Genomic DNA, 20,770 nt, shown 5'->3' on the forward strand with positions numbered 1-20,770 from the left:
ACATTTGATAATATGCTCTCAAAAGAAAATTGTTTTTTCTCTTTTTTTGTTTTATTTGAAAATAGAAAAATGCTACAAACAAACAAGTAAGGATGAAGATGGTGTTTAGTTTGTGTGTTGGTCGGTAAAAAAAATGATGACAAATCAGCACATAATGACGAAAAATAAATTTTCGCAGGATGATATCGAGATTATTTTGTTGTATTGTACACAGCTATGTTTTATTCTGTTTGCCAAACTACGATACAGAATGCCAGCAATAATGTAGAGTAACAAGAACTGTTGTTCGTTGGTTCTAGCTTGATATGCTGAAACTATTTTCCAGCGGTTTTCTGAACCTCTTCACATTTGTGCGTTCCATCACAGAATGGTCGATTTTTCGTCTGCTTGCAATTGCACAGCCAATATGTGCCGGATTTTTCCACCTGAAACCGAATGGGGCTGAAATAGTGTAAAGTAGCGATGAGTATTATACGAGCACATGGTATCATCCCCATCACACCATCCCGCTGCAAAGTGAACAACGTACCGCTGCGTGATTTTATATTGCACTAGCTTATGCGTTCCATCGCATAGCGGTTGACCTTTGGAGCGCCCACATAGGCACCAGGAATAACGCTTTCCTTTTATATGATAAGAAAAAGTAACAAAAAATTAAAAATTTCCCTTGCAACGAGACGAGGTTAGGTAATAGACGTCACTTATGGACCAGTTCCGTTACCCTCTTCCAGCTCCATCCGGAACGGTTTCTTGTCGTATACAACTCCATTCGTTTGCTGCTCTTGGGCTGTGTTCAGATGCTCGATCACATTTTTTGGAATCTTGGGGTCATTGCCGGCAGTGCCGTAGAAACGGCCCACACATAGCTGAGAAGTCCTCTGAAAGGTGAGAGGTGCAAACTTTACCACCAGTGTCCATCGCGTACATCTCAATCGTACTTACCACTGTATAGCAAGGTATTTGGCCAAGGAATACGTTGACGACTTTGTTCATCGCAAACAGTGGTGTGTTTCACAAAAACGTGAGACAGAAATGCGGTAGAAAGTTAACGACGGAGCGTGAGTGTGATATTTGCAAAAATAAGACACCGATCCACTGGCATCAAAACATTGGACCCCCGGTGCGGAAGAAACGCAACTGACAGTCGATGCCGACAGTGGTGTCACCAATATCAATGCAAAACTGCCACACCATCTGTCAACCGTGTGCGGTACAGCAACTGTTGGAGTTGTGTTGGTGTACTGTGTTCGGAGGAGGTAATCACGTAGCGCAAGGTGTAGTTTCGTTTGGCAAAATTTCCATCTTTTCGACAATTGCGTGCCGCCAAGATTGGTCTCGCTTGCAACAATACAATTCTTACTAAACAGATTAAGTGTACAAAGTGAAACAAACCGCGATTGAAAGTAATTGACACGGGAACGCACCCTTAAAACCACCATCCATTGAGTCAGCAGTGTCAGCAGAGCAGAGAAATGGCTGGAACAATTTCGGACATAAAAAAGCTAGACTACGATATTTACAAATACTCGAGCTATTCGTCGTCGTATTTGCCGGAGTAAGTACGGTAGCAGTAATTTAAAGATAGTACAATCGCTCGTGTATGCTTGATCAAGAACGCTACTACCACATGGCAGGGAATGGCGCCGGTAGCTCTCCCTGCTGCAAAAGCAGACGGGGCCTACGCGACAGCATCGCAAGGTGGAAGAAGTAGAAGAAAACAATCATTCTTGGGTTATCGCAAATTTTGGTACTTGTTGGCATGGTGCAGTTCTTTACGCTACGCGCAAAATAATCGCATGCTTGGATTGCCTGTGCTTTCGGGCGATGGCGCATCATTTTTTGATGGCGATTAAGTGCTGGGAGCGCTTGGGTGTATTGGTGAGGGTATGAGTTTGTTGTGCTTGAAAAGTGTTATGCGCCAGGTGCAGCGGGAGAGGAGGGGCAGCTTGAAGGTGAACCGCAGTGCATTTGCATTGAAACGAACAGGTTCATTGACGAAGGGTGTAAAAATAGCGCGAATAGAAGCTGTCGTTGCCATCGCCGTTGACCGCCCGTTTGGCCAATTTCGTAATGGTTTGCTCATTGTTATGCATATTTATTTATTTATCAATCGGGGTCCCTCGTGCCGGGCGTCGTACGCTAGCAAAACCTGCGTCATCGCCGGAGTTGAATATTTTGGGTAGTTTGATGATAAACAATTGTTTCACTTTCGGTGATTTAGAGAGCAAGGTGGTATCTAGAACCTCTTCAATACTAGTCCTGAAAGAACTCGTACAACTTCATGTGGGTAGAAGCTGGGCATTGAACAAACAAACGGCTATCGTAAAAGTATGTGTTGTTAAACATTTCTATCCCAAATTTACTATTGTAGAAACATTCGAGAGGACAACCCATCGAACCAAACGTCACGCTGGTCATCGAACACCAACACACCGCCCCAATATTTGGTCTTGAAGCTGGAACGGCCCGCGATCGTGACGAAGATTAAGTTTGGAAAGTACGAGAAAACGCATGTCTGCAATCTGCGCAAATTCAAAATCCTTGGTGGACTGGAAGAGGAGCGAATGGTGTTGCTATTCGAAGGGTAAAACAAAGATCAGCAGTGGGGGAAATGATTTAAGAAATGTACTCATCCCTTTGCAATTTTCGGTCCCCTTTACATTATTCGTCCTATCTCAGCGGTTTAAGAAACGATTCAGTGCCGGAAACGTTCAACTTAAAGCATCGCACAAATTCCGGCGAGCTGTTGCCGATCAAGTTCATTCAGATCGTTCCGCTACTGTCATGGGGTCCAAGCTTCAACTTTTGCATCTGGTACGTCGAGCTGCTGGGCATCGAGGATTCTATGTTCATTTTGTCAAACTTGCGAAAGTACAACATGCTGCGAGAGGTGGAGATCGTTCGACTCTTTTTGAAGCACTGTCGGCAGCAGGGATATGTAAACTCGTTCAGCGCACTGCAAGAGGAGACGGGCGTTAAGCTGGAGGACGAAAAGATGACGGAGCTGCACGAAACGCTTGTAAATAGAGGGGATTTTAAGAAGACTGAAGAGATGCTGGTTGGTTTTATTGAAAGTAAGTCGTTCTGGGTCGAAGTTGTAGGTTGTCCCGGAAGCAATCGCACTCTTATCAGATAATTATCTTTTCTCGTTTTTTCCCTACTTTCCTTTTCCGGCCCTCCACCACCCCCAGACGGCCTAATGGATAACTACCTCGAGAGACAAGAGTACAAGCCCCAGTGGAGTTTGCAGCTGACGCCGGAGAACGAACCCCGGCCAGGGCGTCGCGGTGGCCATCAGTTGATCATCGATCCAATGACTAGCACAATATATCTTTACGGTGGATGGGATGGGAACGAGGATCTGAGCGATCTCTGGTCGTACGATGTGAAGACTAACCGGTGGACGTTGATCCACGAGCGCTCCGAGCTATTGGACGGACCGACGCCCCGAGCGTGCCACAAGATGGTGTACGATACACGGAATTCGCAAATTTTCATGCTCGGCCGCTACCTTGACAGTGCATCACGTACGGAAGAGAACATTAACAGCGATTTCTACCTGTACAACACCATCACCAAAACGTGGTTCCTGATCTGTAACGACACCAGCCAGGTCGGCGGCCCGCAGCTTGTGTTCGATCATCAGATGTGCATCGATGTGGACAAGCAGACGATCTACGTATTTGGGGGCCGCATCCTCGAGCCGAAGTATGTTTGTATTGACTGCTCTATTTGATTGCTTTATTTAAATGTAGTTTACATACCATTTGCACGCAACAAGCACGCTACTTCTTCATATCGCATGGCGCTATTTGCTATCGCGGAACTTATTGTTTGTATCCATCGTAGTTAAATTGTGTTTTATTTTATTTTCGTTTTTGCTTGCATCATTTCCGTTGCATGTACATTTACGTACAAGTTACAGAGTTTCTTTGTCGTTTAGAAACGAGGAGGAAACGACTGGTCAGTATCGGTATTCGGGGCTGTTTTCTTACCACATTAGTACCAACACCTGGGCGCACATACTCGTCGACTGTGAACACCCGACCGCGTCCAGCCCCTACGTCCAGAGCATTCGGTCTAGAGTAACTCATTCAATGCTGTTCCATCATGTAAGTATAAGAGCAGGTTTTGGGCTTAAACTGGTAAACGTGTCCTAGAGTTGTTGTTTTTGAAAAGAAAAATAAACACAGATTTAGCATATTTTAGATCGGAAACAACGGGAAACCTATCCCTGGTTTCTGTGCCAAATAATTCAAGCATATCGGTAGAATATCGTAATGGACCGGTCTCTAAAAATATGTTTGGCCGCTGATCAAAATCTATCGAAAGAGGTAGAGGATAAATAACGATAAACCATATTGAAGTGTTTTTCTTTGCATCTTTTTAATAGAAACATCGTAAGCTGTACATCTTTGGTGGTCAGCGAGGCAAGGACTACATGACGGACTTTCTGATCTACGACGTGAACACGAACGAGCTCTCGAACATGACCCCGGAGAACAATAATACCGACACGAAAAATGTTCCGCAATCGGGATTCACGCAACGAGCAACGATTGATTGTGAAAAGGACGAGATATACGTTTTAACGGTAAATTTAAATGCCATCTAATATCTGTTGGTGAATATGATAAGCTTATCGGAGAGTTTCTCTTGTGTGCATCCTTTCCACTTGTAGAGTCTAAGCAAGGAGAAGGAGCGGCGTGATTTGAACATCAATTCCTTCTGGTTGTTCTCGCTGTCGAAGAAAGAATGGTGCTGCGTGTATAAGAGTGAGCATTCGAATGGGGAAAATTGTTACCAGAAGAGTCAAAACACCTGCCATGAGCCATGCCCGCGGTATGCGCACCAGATCGTGTACGACACCACCAACCAAGTGCATTTCCTGTTCGGTGGCAATCCTGGAACGAACTCGAACGTTCGGTTGGACGATTTTTGGGTGCTGCGGCTCGAGAAACCGAACCGGGGCAACATACTGCGCTACTGTAAATACCTGCTAAGGAAGCAAGAGTACGAAGAGATCACTAAAAACGATCCCCTGTCGGCAATACTGTACCTGCAAACGAAGCTGTACGACATCATCGATCACAGTGATCCCGTTCAGTTGAAAGAATTTCACAAGCTGGCCTCGTTGCTGTTCAAGTCCGATACGGTGGACGGCGAAACCGAACCGACGAGCCTGCTGACCTGTCCGCTCGCTTCAACCGCTTCCGCAAGTGCTCCCGTTGGCGGTAACAAGCATAAACAACAACGGGCCGATGATGACGGTCACAAGGAGGAGGAAAACTTGGCCAAAGTGATGCGCGTTGAATCACCGAAAAGTGTCGAAGAAGCCGACACATCCAGCATTAGCTCGATGAGCAGTAGCGATTGCTCGCAAAATCAACCGCAGCAAGGTGCTGCAACACAACAGCCGCCTGAGAAGCTAGAGGGAAATAGTTCGGCAGCGAACTCAACCGTTCCCCAAAAGCCGAATGCCGCAAAGGATGGCGACGGTGGGCGGGCTGCGATAGAAGCCAATGCACCCACACCCTCGACATCCCGTTCGAGCGGTGGAATGGCGCGCAATCGAGCTATCGATCAACAGTTCGAGATGAAGATACGCCGATGTTTGTTGTTTAACAAGCTGGTTGACCTGATGCCAGAGGCACTGTGCCAGCCGAAGAAAAACATTAGCGATTTTGTGCTACTGTAGTAAAACACCCTGCAGTATTTTAGCATCGGATGGCCGCGCATGTTTTCTATTGAGCAGGATGCGCAGGAAACTGAGTAAGCGATGATGATGGCGGCAGCAGAAAAAAAACACACACACACACAACACGGAGCAGATTTTATGATATTTCGGGAGGACACTGCCAGTATGTCTGCGTGCCCCATTCTTCCCTCTTGAAACGTTCTATTGTCGATCATAATGTGATACAATTGCAGTCCTGCGGGTAAATGGAAAAAAAAACAAACACGACGAACAAAAAGCATAGCTTCATGTGTGAGGTGTGAAATATGACACTCAGTACAGTGCTTTCACGATTCGATTTACATCCTTAGTAATAGAGACCGATCAGCAGATTGAGCGTTTTGACGGAAAAGGATCGTTGTAGAGGTCTTCGAAGCATTCAGCTCTCGCACGCCATTAACTTTATTTGCAACTTTGCGCGCTTACATACTATTTTGGGTTACACTGATGAATACGTTTTCCAGCTCTTCGCTCAGTTCTCGAAAGTGAATAGATGTGGTATGTTCGTGTTTTGTGCGGTATTGTTCCATATTTTATTGAGTTTGTCTCGAAATTAAAATTTAATATTGTGACGCACTTGTGAAATGTTATGTTTGTTTTTGTAAACCATCCAATTTCTGATTTTGTATAATAAAATTGACTCGAAGTACCAAAGAATGTAATTCGTCGTGAATATGTTTCGCTTTGTTCTTATGCTCCGTCCATTATTGTAGCGAACAAGGTAAAAAAGAAGAAGAAATATAATTTATATGTTTACTTGCAGCGACCTAGCTCATTTGCTAACAGTTTTGATCCTGATGTTGATGTCGCAGTAAAATTTAAAGAAACAGGAACATTGTTGAGATGTAGCAACATAAATTTGTGAATAAATAGATGCACTATTTTAGCAAGAAATAGCAGAAAAAATAGTTTTTTTTGTATATCGCTCCATATGAATTCCACACACAAATGAGCGTTCTTTTAACCTTCATTTCTATAACCACCTACCCGGGTTTGCTGTTTTGCTTATTCTTTTTATGATAACTTTTTATTGGATTATTGAATCGATCCAAAAAAATTAGAATGCCTAGAGAAACATGTTTTAAATAAGTGGTAAAAAATTCAGAATTTTTCAATTTTTTTAAATGCGCTTTATTAAATAAAATAAACTTTTACCCCTTACTTCTATAACCACCTACCCGGGTAGGTAATTCATACAATAAAAGATTTTGGTTTCGGCTAGTCGTTAATTTTGTAATGATATGGGTGTTGAAACCCGCGCTTAAGAAACAAGGCAAAGCTAAACATCGGCGATCGGTGGGACGAAATGTTCGACACCAACCTGTGTTTGGCCTATGCCAAGCAGCTGCCGGACCGCATGACGACGTTTTTCGAGGAGGTGTACCAGGAGAGCAGCCAGCGCCGCGAGCGCTTCGTGGCCAAAATAGCCGAGCTGAGGCAGGAGGCGCTGGATTTGCAGCGCCTGCTGGGCGAGCAGTAGCAGCGTTTGCCGGCAGGGATCGAATCCCGCACGCTGTTCGACCAGCGTTCCGCACTGGACGCGAGCCTCGAACAGATGCAGCAAAAGCTAAGCCAGCGGCACGAAATCATTGACGAGTATCTGCTCGAGATGGAAACGCTGTGTGAAGGAAACGTTAGAGGAGGGCCGGTTAGCTTGCAAATGGAATTAAATGGAAATGAAGAATGGTTCCACTTACGGTACAGGACGCCCACTTCCTGGTCGCTGCCGCAGGTCGTGCACGTCCGCAGGTGTACCTTTGGCGTCAGTATTTTCAGCTTGTACTCGGACGGACCGTACTTGCGCTTGAGGCGCTTCTCGACCGTGCGGCGATGCTTCGGCACCGCTCACAGCATGCCATCGCCGAGCAGGTCGCGCAGCGAGAACGGTGCTGCCCGTGGTGCGGCTGGCTGTGGTGAGCCGTCATGAACGTGCGCTAGTGCTAGGGCGCCTGCAAACGGGAAGAAAACAACCCGGCGGTTGGGGTTACTTAAAGGACGGGCGTGTGAAACGGGGTGATGCGCATACCTGGCGGAAATCCAATGCCACCGTAAAGGTAGCTTTCGAGCGTCCGCAGCGTGTTTGCCAGTTTATTAGCCGAGACATGGTGCCGCCGAACCGGGTGGAGTTCCGAATTCTGCTTCTAAACCATGCACAACCGTGCCGACCGCACTGTTTAGAATACGAGCCCGATTTGTTTGCCTTTTTTCGTTGTCCCGTTGACAGCTGCACAGTCGCTCAGCCCTTTACGTTACGTTAGCGTTACGCGTAACGCCTGTTTATCTCAACCCAAGCAGCATTTTTGTTGAACGCCTGATTTAATTGTCGTGGATGGGCAAATTGTTCAATCAAGCAAATTGTATACACATATAACTCTTGTGTACAACAGTGTTATGGAAACGCCAAACTATTAATTTCATGTTTTTTTTTATAAAAAAAATTAAACAGTTAAAAGGTGTTCGTGCTCCACTGCGCCTTATGCCGAACTAGGGATCGCTGTCGAACTCGATGGCTGGTTCAGGTGAAGAGAGACCTCCAAAGTGAAACAAATCCACTAAAGGACCAATAAACGGGCGCTAAACGACTCAAGCTCTCTACCTAAACGGTATATAGAAAGACTTCGTTTAACAGACGGTGGACGACTGATGCAGTCTAAAAATAGCCAAAAAGCTGGTGGCGAGTTGGTGGCCCAACCAGTGGAGCTTTCCTCGCTTTGAGAGCTTTCTCCTTCCTACCATACTGTTATATGGTTGCGCATTGAAACAAGAAACAAGTGAGATTTCAATAAGAGTCAATAATTGAAAAAAATTGTTGATACCCATGAATCTGACCACACGACCATTCATATAGATTTTTGCTCAGAAAGTTAGAAGGCTATATAGGTCATGATAAGATGAAGCTTGTCGAAACACATTGCAAGAAAAGGACAGCAATATAATGGTGAGTTATAATATGCCATCTATTGAGCAAACCAGTGAAGCTATGGAGCTTTCATTTTTTTCTATGGATATTTGTTTTTTCAGTCGTTTAAGCTTAATCTGTGGCGCTTGGGCTGTCAGAGTTCGGGTGTCTACATAGATGGGAGGCTTAATTTTAAATCGCTGATGCGGGCGTGCGTGCATTTTCTGAAAGTGTATGGAATTTGACACCCGCAGCGGGTGACAGTTTGATACCGCATGTGTCAGAATCAAACAATTTTGATTTTTCCGCACGCACGCCCGCAGTAGCGATAGGTGGTCATAAAGATAAGGGTGTATTTTTGGTCATAGAAACGAAGGTTAATTGAGTCTTTTGCATTTCACTAGCTTGTGTGCACGGCGCCATATACTGCATCTTAGCTCTATTTACCTTGGCCGAGAAATAGCTGTCAAAATAAATGGAAATGTCAAATCGGTACGATTCGTCTACGCATCTGCTCGCAAATCGGTTTCTGTGTACGTGTTTTTCGCCCCGATGTTTTGCGACGGGTGCTAGCGAACTTCCGAGGGGTATATTCAGCAAGAAAAGTAAATAATACCATTTTTCACACCCCTGTACGTGTGTCCCTTTTTTCGGGAAACGGAAAAAAGTACAGTTAAGGAGCTAGCGGTATTTGTGACTATCAATTAGATTAGTGTTGCCGGAATCCAAATCGCTCCCATCGCCGAATCGGACGGATGCGATGTGTCAGTGAGCTGCATTCCCCGTTGCGCTAGGCCTACTGATGCTACCAAAACAAAACTTTCCGTCGTGGATGTTCCGGCACATTCGGCAATAGCTAGCTTATGCGGTAGATCACAATCTGGTCAGATAGTTGGATGTGGTGTGAGCCGTTCGGTAGTAAAATAGATCGCACGAACAGTGCCAAGATGAGGTCGTCCTATTCAACGTTGGGGAGGTGGTGGTGGTGGTGCGTCGTGGCGGTTACCGTCTCGCTGATTGTCACCAATGTCGGAGCAGATGAGCACAATCATATGGTAAGGATGGGACTAATTATCATGATTATTTTGTCCCTTCGATCCGCTTCGCTGTGGTTTTGCCACGGAAAGCTTATCATTTAACACCGATCGCTTGTGTCTTTTATTTTAGTATGAAGACCATGAGGAGGTTGTACTATGGATGAACACCGTCGGACCGTACCATAATCGGCAGGAGACGTACGCGTACTTTTCGCTACCATTCTGTGTCGGTGCCAAACAATCGATCAATCATTACCACGAAACTATGAGTGAGGCTCTCCAGGGAGTTGAGTTGGAATTCAGTGGCTATGACATCGATTTCAAAGGTAGGTGCACATTCTCATTGGTCCACATACCGCTACATGTAATATTTATTCATTCGGCTAAACGCGTCCCGGTTTTTATCCCATGTGGAATGCCCTTGCAGCTTACAAATGCGCATTCAATAGGATAGACGAGTAGAATCGCGGTTTGGTTATTTTTGGGGTTTTGTTTTTAATCATTATCTCAATCAATTACCATTTACCTTCTGGATCAACTACCATTTACATTCTGGAATTATCTTCTACAAAACTATATTTTTTGTAGTATAATTTAGTGTCATGTACTGTACTGTTGCAACAGCTTTTTATAAGCTATCGCTGGCAACACGAAAAATAAAAATCAGTATTTCCAGGCGTCCCATACTGTTAGAACCTGTGAGATGTTGTCACTCGGTTCTTCATTCAGGTACATCAAAATCGAGTTTATTTAATTATTTTGATGTACCGCCATAGTTTTAGTGGCTCACGTTTTAACAGATTAAACGTTAAACGTTTCAATCATTTGGCAAGTTAAACTAAAAACTTAGATACCATTCAATACACAATCTGTCTGGGCCTCGATAAAGATTTTCAAGTGGAATAATTGCTCTACTTTACCTATCACATTTTCGTAAAAGCTTAAAACACCATAATATTTTGAACCAATACATACCGAATGTATGTGAACTTTGATTCAAGTTGATGGTTTTGACCATAAAATTAATTATTTAATTGCATTCTAACATAAAGTCAACAGGGTATTTCGCGTTTTACAATTTATATGCTATATCAGTACAATGTTTCGAAACATTAAGAAAAAAACTGCTTATTAACGAATTCTCCTATAACAGGTACTTGTTTCTTACGTGTTTCTTAGTTTTGGTCGACGGTCGGCCTGGTTTCCGTGGTACCCATGTCAGGTCGTACGATCTAGCAATATGTCCTTCATGTGCTCAACTCTTGTATGGACCGTACTCCCCATATGTGTGTTTCTGGTGTTCCAATAAGGTGTGCGTGCGATTTGTTATCAAAATTATTTCATTTAATGCTGCTAAATACTTTGATTGGAATGGATTTTGTTTTTAAATTACTGTCAAACACAATTTTCTCAAAAAGGACGGCATGAGTAAATAACAGGATATGTTATAAATCATATCACTTCACTACTAAGCCACTGTGTATACAGTAGTGATGGACAAAACGGCTCCGAGGCCGTAGTCGACTCCGACCGGCTCTGGACAATTTTGAAGTCGGCTCACCACGAACGGCTCCGAAGCCAGCTCCGCACCCACCGGAGGCTCCGGAGTCGGCTTCACACCCTCCGGAGACGGGTGGTTTTACAGATATTTTCTAGAAGAATATGCCGCACAACATGTGGCTTAATATGTATTCCATGTTTCACAAATTATGAACAAAATCGTAACTGTTTGCAGGAGTTTCGGCTGATTTTAACACAGCAGGCCAAAAACAAAAACCTTTTCAATGAGGTTAAATCGAAAAAATCCGTAAATAGCCGAGTAAGTCTTGTTTTAAATAATTCACAAAAAAAAAAAAAATTAGTTTTGAACAACCGTTAGTCCGAAGCCGTTGGTCCGGACCCGTTGGTCCGATGCCGTTGATTCGCTGCCGGCTCCGGAGCCGTTGAAGCAGTGCCGTAGGTGCGGCGCCGGTTCCGAAGCCGTTGGTGCGCTCCAAAACGCCCATCACTCGGCGATATCTGGTTTGCCAATGTTTACCCCTAAAATATCCATACGAATAGAGAGTACATGTTTTATAGAAGTTTTCATTTTTTACTTATGGTTCAATATGGAATCTAAACATTCGATATTATGTAATATTATCTATACAGGTATTCCCCGATATACGCTATATCGATATACGTACGCGATATCGCTATACGCTATTTTCTAAATTTGACAAGCTCAAGCTCAATCCAGCTTGAGTCGTGTTGAAAATCATGCTGTAGAAATTAAAAATTATTGTGATGGAAATGAAATGTCAGATCGATGTAGAACAACATGTTGCATGCGGTGAATAACAACGTTTACATTCGAATCATGTTTTAAGAATAAAATATAATTGCTCACATAATGCAATTTGTGGAACAAATATCACATATGGCCAGAATGAGGGTACGGATACATTATTAATTATTTTTATGTAGACTGACTAGGTCGGTGGACCTCATTGATAATGAAAATTGAATTATTATATCCGGTGTAGTATATTCAATCCAAGATGTACAAAGGAATGCCATTAATTGATTGATCATTTTGGTCATTACATGTTGGCCATAGGTTTCATTCATTCGATCAAAACGATCTGCTAATGTATTTGTAAAGATGCAGATATTGGGGGCCTTTCCGTTTTAAGCTCGTAGGCTGAAATTTCAACCTGTCAGCTTTTTTACATTGTATATCAGTTTTCGAGCAGCTATCTAAGTGGGTGTAATATACAGGTGGGCTTATCCCAAGGTGTATGAATTTAGAAGACTGATTTTTATCGCTTCTGCTCCTGAATGAAGATTTTAAGAGTGTTTTGTGTATTCGTCATACCTTCAGAAAGCTTGTTTGAACAAAAGTTTTCACCCATCCTGTCAAAAAGTGATATTCAAATTTGGTTATAAAACATGCTATGAGACCACCTGGACTACATGCATTTTGATTCTGAATTCCATCACCAGATCTCTTTAATGCACCTTGGGGTAAATGTAAACAACACCGTGTTTTCGAGCAGGTACTCGAATCTAATTCTAGCTTTGTGGCTAGAATAATCTAGACTGAAAATTGCAGGCTAGTTTTTTGTGTGGTTTTGTATGGAGTGTTTATATGATTTCAGCCTCCAACTGTCAAACTCCATACAAAAAACTAACTAGAATCGTGAAGGCCCCCATTAATAGTTGTAAGCATTAAACTATCCGTTATACGGTCGTTAGTATAAAGTAGAATGCGTTTAAAACTGACTCTGCGTCTGCGAACGTTGGGGATTGATCGACTCTTACCTTCATAAACTGTTATACAGTCATTAACCGATATACACTATCGTACGGGACCGAGCACAATCGCGTATCTCGAGCAGTGCTGCAAAATGCCAATGTCATAAAAAATCTGACAGAAACAAAATCCATATCAGCGTCACTTACTTAATTGTGATAATCAGAGGTGATACTCATAACGATTGGTGTGATCAATGAATGCTTCATGACATTTTTGCGATCAACGCTAGGTCATTCACAATGTCATGACTTTTTTTTACTGTGATCAGTTCTGCAAAAAGTCACTGAAATAGTCATGATAAATTCCGACTGAAACAAAACCATAACACCGTGACGAACTCTACTGTGATGATAAGATGTGAAACTCAAACAGTTGTTGCGACCATCATCTGCTTGGTGACATTGTACGCAACCAACTCTTGGTCAGTCACTTGGTCGCGACATTTTCAGCCGGTGATCATCGCGATAGTCATGGGAGATATGCGGTGCGTGCGAGTGGTTCCAAGAAACAAAATGAGTATGGTTTCTTGCACGGTTTGACTTGACAGACCATCAAAGCAGACATAGCGGGAAATGCGGGGCATGCTCATTTTGTTGATTGGGAACAGCCGCCATGTATATTCCAAGAAACTAAACAAAATGTGCTAAACAAAATGTCACCAAGCATGTGATTGATCCACCAACTGTTTGAGTCTCACATCTGATCATCTCAGTTGTGTACGTGAGCTGATTTGAGCTTCGGTTTCAGTCATGAGTGTTGGTGACTGAAACAGAAAAAATCATGATTATGCTTGCGCCGGCATTAAGCTCTACTTATCAGACAGAGTATGGAGTTGGACACAAGCATTCTAATGTCGTGTTCGGCATGTCATGACGCGCGTTCATTGAGTATCAACAATGAGCATCAAGCTACCTCGGATATGTTCATTGTTTTTGTTGGCGAACATCTCGTGATGCTCAGGACATTTTGCAGCACTGATCTCGAGTTTTCGCGTATTCCTTTCGGGGATTCCTATCGAAAAATAGTTTATACTACTGGTTCAAGGGTCGAACAATATCGAAACAGAGTTTTGAATTAAATATTTTTATTGTAAAACAGGCATCTTCACAAAGTCGATGCAACACGGGTTTTGAAGATGATTGATATTCAAAAAGAACATACAATATTTCAAATTATTAAAATATTTTCAAAACACACATCGTGCTGTCAAATTTAGAGGAATCGCGTACTGCAAATTCGTGTATATCGAGTATCGCGTACTGCGGATAATTGCTGTAATGCAATCCCTCTAAGATAGATGATGGTTACTAGTTTACCCTTGTTTGCTATTTATATGTTTATTAAAGTTATCGTGCTGCTAGAAGAAGAACCGCGGCGCTCAGACAGCCTAAACTGGAGAGGTTTCGCCACGTTAATACATTTGCTCCACTAGAAGATGGTTTTTTCGTAGTAGTTGTTGTTGTGAGCTCGGGTGCTACCGTAGGAAGGTGTTGCTCACAGTTGTCCGACGTGCACGTTGAGCAGCTGGTAAGGTTTAGGGTGCTGGTCCAACCGTTGCAAAAGTTTACGTGCAGAAAAGTACATCCCCGAGCGTATCCGCGCAATCCGCTGTCAGTGTTGTTTTGGTGCAACCGAGCGACTTGCAATTGGTAGCATTTAAATTCAGTCCAATTGCCTTGTGGCAAAGTCGGATTATCTGGCAGGAAGGCTTGGTGGTTTTGATTAACAATCGTGGAATTACATACGACTACTTCTCCCATCTTTTCACACTCTGCGAAGCTTTTTGAGCTTAGACAGTTGCGACATTGCAATGCCATGGCTAGGTGTCAAAAAACGTAAACAGTAAAGTAAGTAAAACGCTTTGAAAGAATGCACAATTTTAATCACACGTACCGTCATGCAACACCGATACGAAAATAAACGCAAACACTGCGTACAATGTAGATGATCTTGAGCACAGCATTTTCAATATCTTTGAAAGTAAAAACATTCCCTACAAATGCTTTTCAATTCAAATATCACTCGAGCAAAACGCACTGAACGATGCTACTTTGTAAATGCAACTGCAACCGTCGGTCTGCTGCAGTAGCAGTATTTATATCTTTGCCGTCTAGGCAAACGTGAACGCTTATCATTCGCGCTTATGCACCACACTTCCCACTACACTGCCCACATGGCACTGTGTTTGAATCTGTTCTTCTTCGCTCTCGGAGACTGTTAGTTAAATTTGCCTCGTGACTCATAAACAGTACCTAGCACACATTTGCTGCAATAGTAGTGTGTGTCGAGAGTGTAGAACCATCCCGCTAAAACTCGGTATATTTCTTTCATGGGTTCATGCACTGATTATATTTGTTTGTTTATTATTCAGAACAAATCGGCCGGGGAGGGAACGTCCGACATACAAATGTAAGCACTTGATCGGTGGTCGGCGTGGTGTTTGGATACTTTGGCAAGTACAGCTGATTGCTGGATTTTGCAGTGTGCTAAAATGTGTTGAAATGAAGCAACGTTTTAAAGTTAATCGATGATGAACATGAAAGCGCACCTGTAGAGCCTACATTGTACATACGGAGTTTGTTAGCACACGTGTAGTCTGCAACAATTTCAAGTGCTTGATAAGGTGAAGATACATGTTTCGACCATTGCACATCGGTGTTTTATTCTGCAAGCTAAATGATTGAGGATAAGGTCGTTCTTTTGGTTGTCATTATACACACCCTTAAGTTTAATTATAGTATTAGCCAATTATTTATCAAAGCTGATGTTTCAAAAGCTATTCTCGTTAATTGAAACGCAATATTGCGAAAATTACTATAATTGTTTAGCTAAGTTAGTTTAGTTTTAAACATTTGAACGTTCTGCAACCTCTATTAGATGCGATCACTAATTAAAAATGGAACTGTACCGACTGCTAACTATAGCCATGCCAATGATCCAGTAAAAACGACTAATCTCTGCAGCAGTGCTGTTATTTGAAGCTGTGCAATTTTTCTTGCTCGCTTTGATCGCCACGTGACTAATATCTACCGGCATCGGAGCGTTGCAGTTGTTCCCCTTGCAGACTGAACAGGAAGCACTCTTCTCCTTCGCCCAATTGCTGCAGGGATCATTCGCAGCCATTGTGCATCCTTTGGCGTAGAACACTTTCTTTGCTTCACCTTTTCCCGCAGATGCTGACAATGTAAAGCAGCGATACTGCTCCAACTGCAGGCGTTCGTTCGTTGAGCCTTGTTCCAGTGTATGGGGGTGAATTAAACGCATTTTTTTCCCCGTAGCCTCTAGTTGGTGAGGGTTGCAAGGTTCGGATTTGGAACTGTGTTGACATTGGGCTGCACTTTCGAGGCTCCAGCAAACATGGCACTGTATTGTGGTGGTATGATTTCCGGGTGCAGTTGCTGAAGAGATATAATGCGCAAGTGAAGAGTCATTTGCTTCACCTAGAGATCATCGGGGATTTTTTGTTTTGTTATCTACCTTCTTGAGCTTTTATCTGTTGCACAAATGCTAGAATAAGATAAACAGTGAAAACGATATTACGATAATAATTCATGTTTTCCTTTTCAAGTTTTACGGAAACGCTACGGGTGTATACCACCAGTGACTGTCTGTATATTTATTACTTTCTTAGCCAACATGTTGCTTTTGTAGACGTTTGACTACCGATAGAGATGAACCCGTTTCGAGTGCTGTCTAATAATTAAACAGCAAGAAAAATGTAATAATTACAGTAAAATGGCAATTTCGTGACGGAAATTGCCTTGCAAATAGGGGCTCTAATTGCGAGGCAAGTAGAATCAGTGGCAGATTTGCATAACATGATGTTGCAAAACATTATACTGTTCTATAAAGTGTTCTATATTCAATTTACACTAACCTAACCGTAAACCCAAAAGCTAGTGTATGTATATATTTATATAATGTGTTCATTGTTTTGCGAATTAAATGACTATATAATTATAATATTTATGGTATTCTCAATCAAACAAAAGACATTTGAAATATAATAAAACTTCACCCTTTATTTACAGATGACATCAGCCCAACGGAGATTTGTATGGTAGATTTGACGGAGGAAAAGCACAAAGCATTCATATATGCTGTAAAGAATCAGTACTGGTATCAAATGTACATCGACGATCTGCCAATATGGGGAGTGGTCGGCAAGGAGGAGGACAAGAAGTACTACATCTATACCCACAAAAAGTTCGACATCAGCTACAATGGCAAACAGATTGTGGACGTTACGCTTACCCCGGAGCGTAAGGAATTGCTCAGAGTGGGAGCGAAGATTAAGTTTACGTATGAAGTGAACTGGAAACCAAGCTCGGTCAAGTTTGAGGACCGATTCGATAAGTATCTGGACCCGAATTTCTTCCAGCATCGCATCCATTGGTTCAGCATATTCAATAGTTTTATGATGGTAATATTCCTTGTCGGGCTGGTGTCGATGATTTTGATGCGCACGCTGAGGAAAGATTACGCGCGTTACAGCAAGGACGAGGAAGCAGATGATATGGTAGGTGTGAGCAATTTATTTATACATTATTTGTGTGTTAATGGATGGGAATTGCATGATTTTACGAAATAATAAACAACAGGAGCGCGATCTCGGTGACGAGTACGGATGGAAGCAGATACACGGCGACGTATTCCGTCCAGCATCGAACGTGATGCTATTTTCTGCCTTAATTGGTGCTGGCTATCAACTGACATCGGTAGTGTTGTGTGTCATAACGTTTGCAATATTGGGAGAACTTTACACTGAGTAAGTAACAGTCGTCGCGAGCAACTATGAAACAGTTATATTTACTTGGTTTTATATGAATGCTTTTGGTTCTTGTACGAATAGGCGTGGTTCTATGCTTTCGACGACGATTTTTGTATATGCGGCAACTTCCCCAATCAACGGTTACTTTGGAGGGTCGCTGTACGCCCGAATGGGAGGAAAGCAATGGATAAAACAGATGCTTATGTCCGCATTCATCGTCCCAGCGCTTGTGTGTGGAACTGCTTTCTTTATCAACTTTATCGCAATCTACTATCATGCCTCGCGAGCAATTCCTTTTGGAACAATGGTAACGTAGAAATTCAATTTGCTATTAAATGCAAATTCATTCAACTAAATTTGACTAACGTGATCTTGATTCTAGGTTGCTGTAACATGTATCTGTATATTCGTAATCTTACCATTGACGCTGATTGGAACGATTGTTGGACGCAATTTGGACGGCCAACCAGATTACCCGTGTCGCGTTAATGCTGTTCCGCGGCCTATACCCGAAAAGAAATGGTTTATGGAGCCAGCTGTGATTATTCTGCTCGGAGGAGTGTTACCGTTCGGGTCGATATTTATCGAAATGTAAGTATGAACTTTGTCCATGTGATAGTATAACTTACAATGCTTTTGTTACATCTGAACATTTTGACAGCATAAATTATACTATGTATTTAAACTTAAATTTCGTGTTTATAGGTACTTTATCTTCACATCATTTTGGGCGTATAAAATCTATTATGTGTACGGTTTCATGCTTCTGGTGTTTTTGATTCTGATCATTGTCACCGTTTGCGTGACGATCGTCTGCACATACTTCCTATTAAATGCCGAAGACTATCGATGGCAGTGGACCAGCTTCATGTCGGCAGCATCCACGTCAATATATGTGTACATGTATTCTTTCTACTATTTCTTCTTCAAAACGAAGTAAGTTCACCAAACATGTGCATTGGTCTGCAACGAATAATAATAATAATAATGTTCTTTTGTTTGCAGAATGTATGGACTATTCCAGACAGCGTTCTATTTCGGCTACATGGCATTATTCTCTGGAGCGCTGGGTATTATCTGCGGGACAGTGGGGTACTTCGGTACAAATCTCTTTGTGCGAAAGATATATTCCAATGTAAAGATTGATTAAGCAAATCCATCCCTCCTCACATCCGTGCCCATGGACACACGCACATCGGTCGATCGGTTTTGTCAATCCCGCATTGGCTAAGCAGTGTTGGATTCGTATTGATCAGTAGCAATGGTACTGTTTTGCTGATCACTCTTCTAATTGCTAGAGATTGGAATAACGCATGCGTTGGATGTTATAAACTAATCCTTTGATAACCTTCAGTAATCCTTGCTTTAGTTTATGGTTCTACCTTTAATATACTAGCTGTCACGTTGTACTATCGAATGCTATTGGAAGAAATATGTGTGCGTGTGTGTGTGTAATATGCAGATCGGGTTTAATCGCATGAAAGGAGGTTTAGTTCAAACGAAAATTTTGCAAAGAACGGAGCTTTTATGAGCTGACCTGGTATTAGAACAGAAATTGCCAGGATGCAAGGCAGCATTTGAACAATGAAATAACGGACGCATATGACTTATCGAATAGCAATGGAATGTTTAAGAATGGTATCATCAAATGAGACAGAGGATAAAACAAGTATATCCCCTGTTGAATTCAAAAGCAAGCGATTCGATTTGTGAGAAACACGCGTACTGAATATAAACGAGAAAACAGTGATGTATTCGGACTGTGTACTAAACCTTCAAAACCGTACCATAAGACAAGCAACTTCATAAGTGTTGTTGCAAAACAGGACAAAGCGCACTTCAGTTTTGTAGAAATATTGGAGAAAATGAACGTACATTTGATGAAATATTTGTTCGTAACACAAGTGGCAAAATGCACGAAACTTGCAGGTTAGGTTGATTTATTTTGTGTTTTTTTTTATCCCATTTGTTTGAAACATATGTGTGCTGGAGGGTAAAAGTATGCTATGTTGCCTTACTCAGAATAATCAGTCAGCAAACATTCAGCAAACAAGTGACGTGCGTGCGTGGTAGTTCAACTACTTATGGTAAATTATTTTTCCACATAGGTGTGCAAAGGAATCCATAGTGAAGGGTCGTGGCAATGTTGTTAGACATTTCAAGCGAGATCAGAGTTACAGCATGCTGATGATATTGAATTAGATAAAAAGAAACAACAAAAACACCATCTCCTACCACCTGCAACAGAGTTCGCTACGTTCCAGTATCGCAGTATATAAACTATTTTTGTTTTTAATTTGAAGGAGGATTGATATAGCTTACTGAAAATAGAACTGAACATGAAATCGATAGAAGGGGAATCCTCCGTAAATCAACTACACGACTCATTTAATGAAGTGTGAAAGAATGACGATTGTTTCGTTTGAAAACTGTAAGTATAACATTGCAAATGCCCAATTCATATGAGTTATTTATGTGATTTTTTTGTATCTTTTATTCGTTTTATATTTTTCAACACCAGTGGTTTCGAATATTTTAAGATTTATAACGACACGCTCGCTAAATATTAGCGCGAGCCATAAAACGGGATAGGAATCGATTCCCATCTGGATCGTTCTTCTTTACGTAAGACTGGTGAACAAAAACATATTTCACAGATATTCAATATACTAAACGGGTTGACATGTCAAACCCGTTTTCGGTTCGTATAGCATCTTTATTTATTCATATGGCCAGTGCTGCAAAATGTACTGAGCATCACGAGATGTGCACCAACGAAAACAATGAACATATCCGAGTTTGCTTGATGCTCATTGCTGATACTCAATGAACGTGCGTCATGACATGCCGAACACGACATGGGAATGCTTGTGTCCAACGCCATACTCTGTCTGATAAGTAGAGCTTAATGCCGGCGCAAGCATAATCATGATTTTTCTGGCTGTGGCAGTGCTTGCCTGTGACTGTTTCGGTCACCAACACTCATGACTGAAACCGAAGCTCAAATCAGCACACGTACACAACTGAG

At 42.2% G+C, this 20,770-nt stretch overlaps 4 protein-coding genes and 1 pseudogene across 7 annotated transcripts; 2 read left to right on the forward strand and 3 right to left on the reverse strand.

Moving 5' to 3' along the window:
• Window positions 1-185: 185 nt before the first annotated feature.
• LOC120898633 (CDGSH iron-sulfur domain-containing protein 3, mitochondrial) lies at window positions 186-1,119 on the reverse strand. Its single transcript, XM_040304734.1, has 4 exons — window positions 943-1,119; window positions 722-878; window positions 530-623; window positions 186-441 (listed from the first exon to the last, which is right to left on the reverse strand). Exons 1-4 carry the CDS (start codon window positions 991-993, stop codon window positions 315-317), a joined length of 429 nt encoding a protein of 142 aa, XP_040160668.1. The 5' UTR covers window positions 994-1,119; the 3' UTR covers window positions 186-314.
• A 121-nt stretch (window positions 1,120-1,240) lies between these two features.
• On the forward strand, window positions 1,241-6,399 carry LOC120898630 (muskelin). 4 transcript variants are annotated; one of them, XM_040304722.1, is made up of 7 exons: window positions 1,241-1,555; window positions 2,372-2,584; window positions 2,680-3,074; window positions 3,192-3,708; window positions 3,920-4,112; window positions 4,394-4,594; window positions 4,682-6,399. In XM_040304722.1, exons 1-7 carry the CDS (start codon window positions 1,473-1,475, stop codon window positions 5,696-5,698), a joined length of 2,619 nt encoding a protein of 872 aa, XP_040160656.1. In that variant the 5' UTR covers window positions 1,241-1,472; the 3' UTR covers window positions 5,699-6,399. The 4 variants fall into 4 exon arrangements, with proteins under 4 accessions (XP_040160656.1, XP_040160657.1, XP_040160658.1 ...); XM_040304723.1 differs by having other exon boundaries at window positions 3,926-4,112; XM_040304724.1 differs by having other exon boundaries at window positions 1,242-1,555; window positions 3,944-4,112.
• Window positions 6,400-6,844: 445 nt separating this feature from the next.
• Window positions 6,845-8,557, reverse strand: LOC120893434 (annotated as a pseudogene).
• A 563-nt stretch (window positions 8,558-9,120) lies between these two features.
• On the forward strand, window positions 9,121-20,117 carry LOC120893540 (transmembrane 9 superfamily member 3). Its single transcript, XM_040295494.1, has 8 exons — window positions 9,121-9,691; window positions 9,804-9,999; window positions 17,003-17,490; window positions 17,573-17,739; window positions 17,824-18,049; window positions 18,125-18,333; window positions 18,448-18,678; window positions 18,748-20,117. Exons 1-8 carry the CDS (start codon window positions 9,533-9,535, stop codon window positions 18,890-18,892), a joined length of 1,821 nt encoding a protein of 606 aa, XP_040151428.1. The 5' UTR covers window positions 9,121-9,532; the 3' UTR covers window positions 18,893-20,117.
• Window positions 14,276-15,109, reverse strand: LOC120893541. The gene is made up of 2 exons (XM_040295495.1): window positions 14,865-15,109; window positions 14,276-14,790 (listed from the first exon to the last, which is right to left on the reverse strand). The coding sequence occupies exons 1-2, from the start codon at window positions 14,959-14,961 to the stop codon at window positions 14,318-14,320; spliced, it is 570 nt and encodes a 189-aa protein (XP_040151429.1). The 5' UTR covers window positions 14,962-15,109; the 3' UTR covers window positions 14,276-14,317.
• Window positions 20,118-20,770: the final 653 nt, after the last annotated feature.

Source organism: Anopheles arabiensis, chromosome 2, assembly GCF_016920715.1.
Source record: "Anopheles arabiensis isolate DONGOLA chromosome 2, AaraD3, whole genome shotgun sequence".
Classification (NCBI taxonomy): Eukaryota; Metazoa; Arthropoda; class Insecta; order Diptera; family Culicidae; genus Anopheles; species Anopheles arabiensis.

Excerpts from the sequence above, each read along its gene's own strand:
- LOC120898630 (XM_040304722.1), top strand. The coding sequence starts at position 1,473 with ATGGCTGGAACAATTTCGGACATAAAAAAGCTAGACTACGATATTTAC. Across the intron at positions 1,556-2,371 it reads TCGTCGTCGTATTTGCCGGA|AAACATTCGAGAGGACAACC; the intron begins GTAAGTACGGTA and ends TTACTATTGTAG. Across the intron at positions 3,709-3,919 it reads GGCCGCATCCTCGAGCCGAA|TTACAGAGTTTCTTTGTCGT; the intron begins GTATGTTTGTAT and ends TTTACGTACAAG.
- LOC120898633 (XM_040304734.1), bottom strand. The coding sequence starts at position 993 with ATGAACAAAGTCGTCAACGTATTCCTTGGCCAAATACCTTGCTATACA. Across the intron at positions 879-942 it reads AAATACCTTGCTATACAGTG|AGGACTTCTCAGCTATGTGT; the intron begins GTAAGTACGATT and ends CTCACCTTTCAG. Across the intron at positions 624-721 it reads CCGGATGGAGCTGGAAGAGG|GAAAGCGTTATTCCTGGTGC; the intron begins GTAACGGAACTG and ends ATCATATAAAAG.
- LOC120893540 (XM_040295494.1), top strand. The coding sequence starts at position 9,533 with ATGTGGTGTGAGCCGTTCGGTAGTAAAATAGATCGCACGAACAGTGCC. Across the intron at positions 9,692-9,803 it reads CAGATGAGCACAATCATATG|TATGAAGACCATGAGGAGGT; the intron begins GTAAGGATGGGA and ends CTTTTATTTTAG. Across the intron at positions 18,050-18,124 it reads CAATTCCTTTTGGAACAATG|GTTGCTGTAACATGTATCTG; the intron begins GTAACGTAGAAA and ends TCTTGATTCTAG.
- LOC120893541 (XM_040295495.1), bottom strand. The coding sequence starts at position 14,961 with ATGTTTTTACTTTCAAAGATATTGAAAATGCTGTGCTCAAGATCATCT. Across the intron at positions 14,791-14,864 it reads CGTATCGGTGTTGCATGACG|CCATGGCATTGCAATGTCGC; the intron begins GTACGTGTGATT and ends TTTGACACCTAG.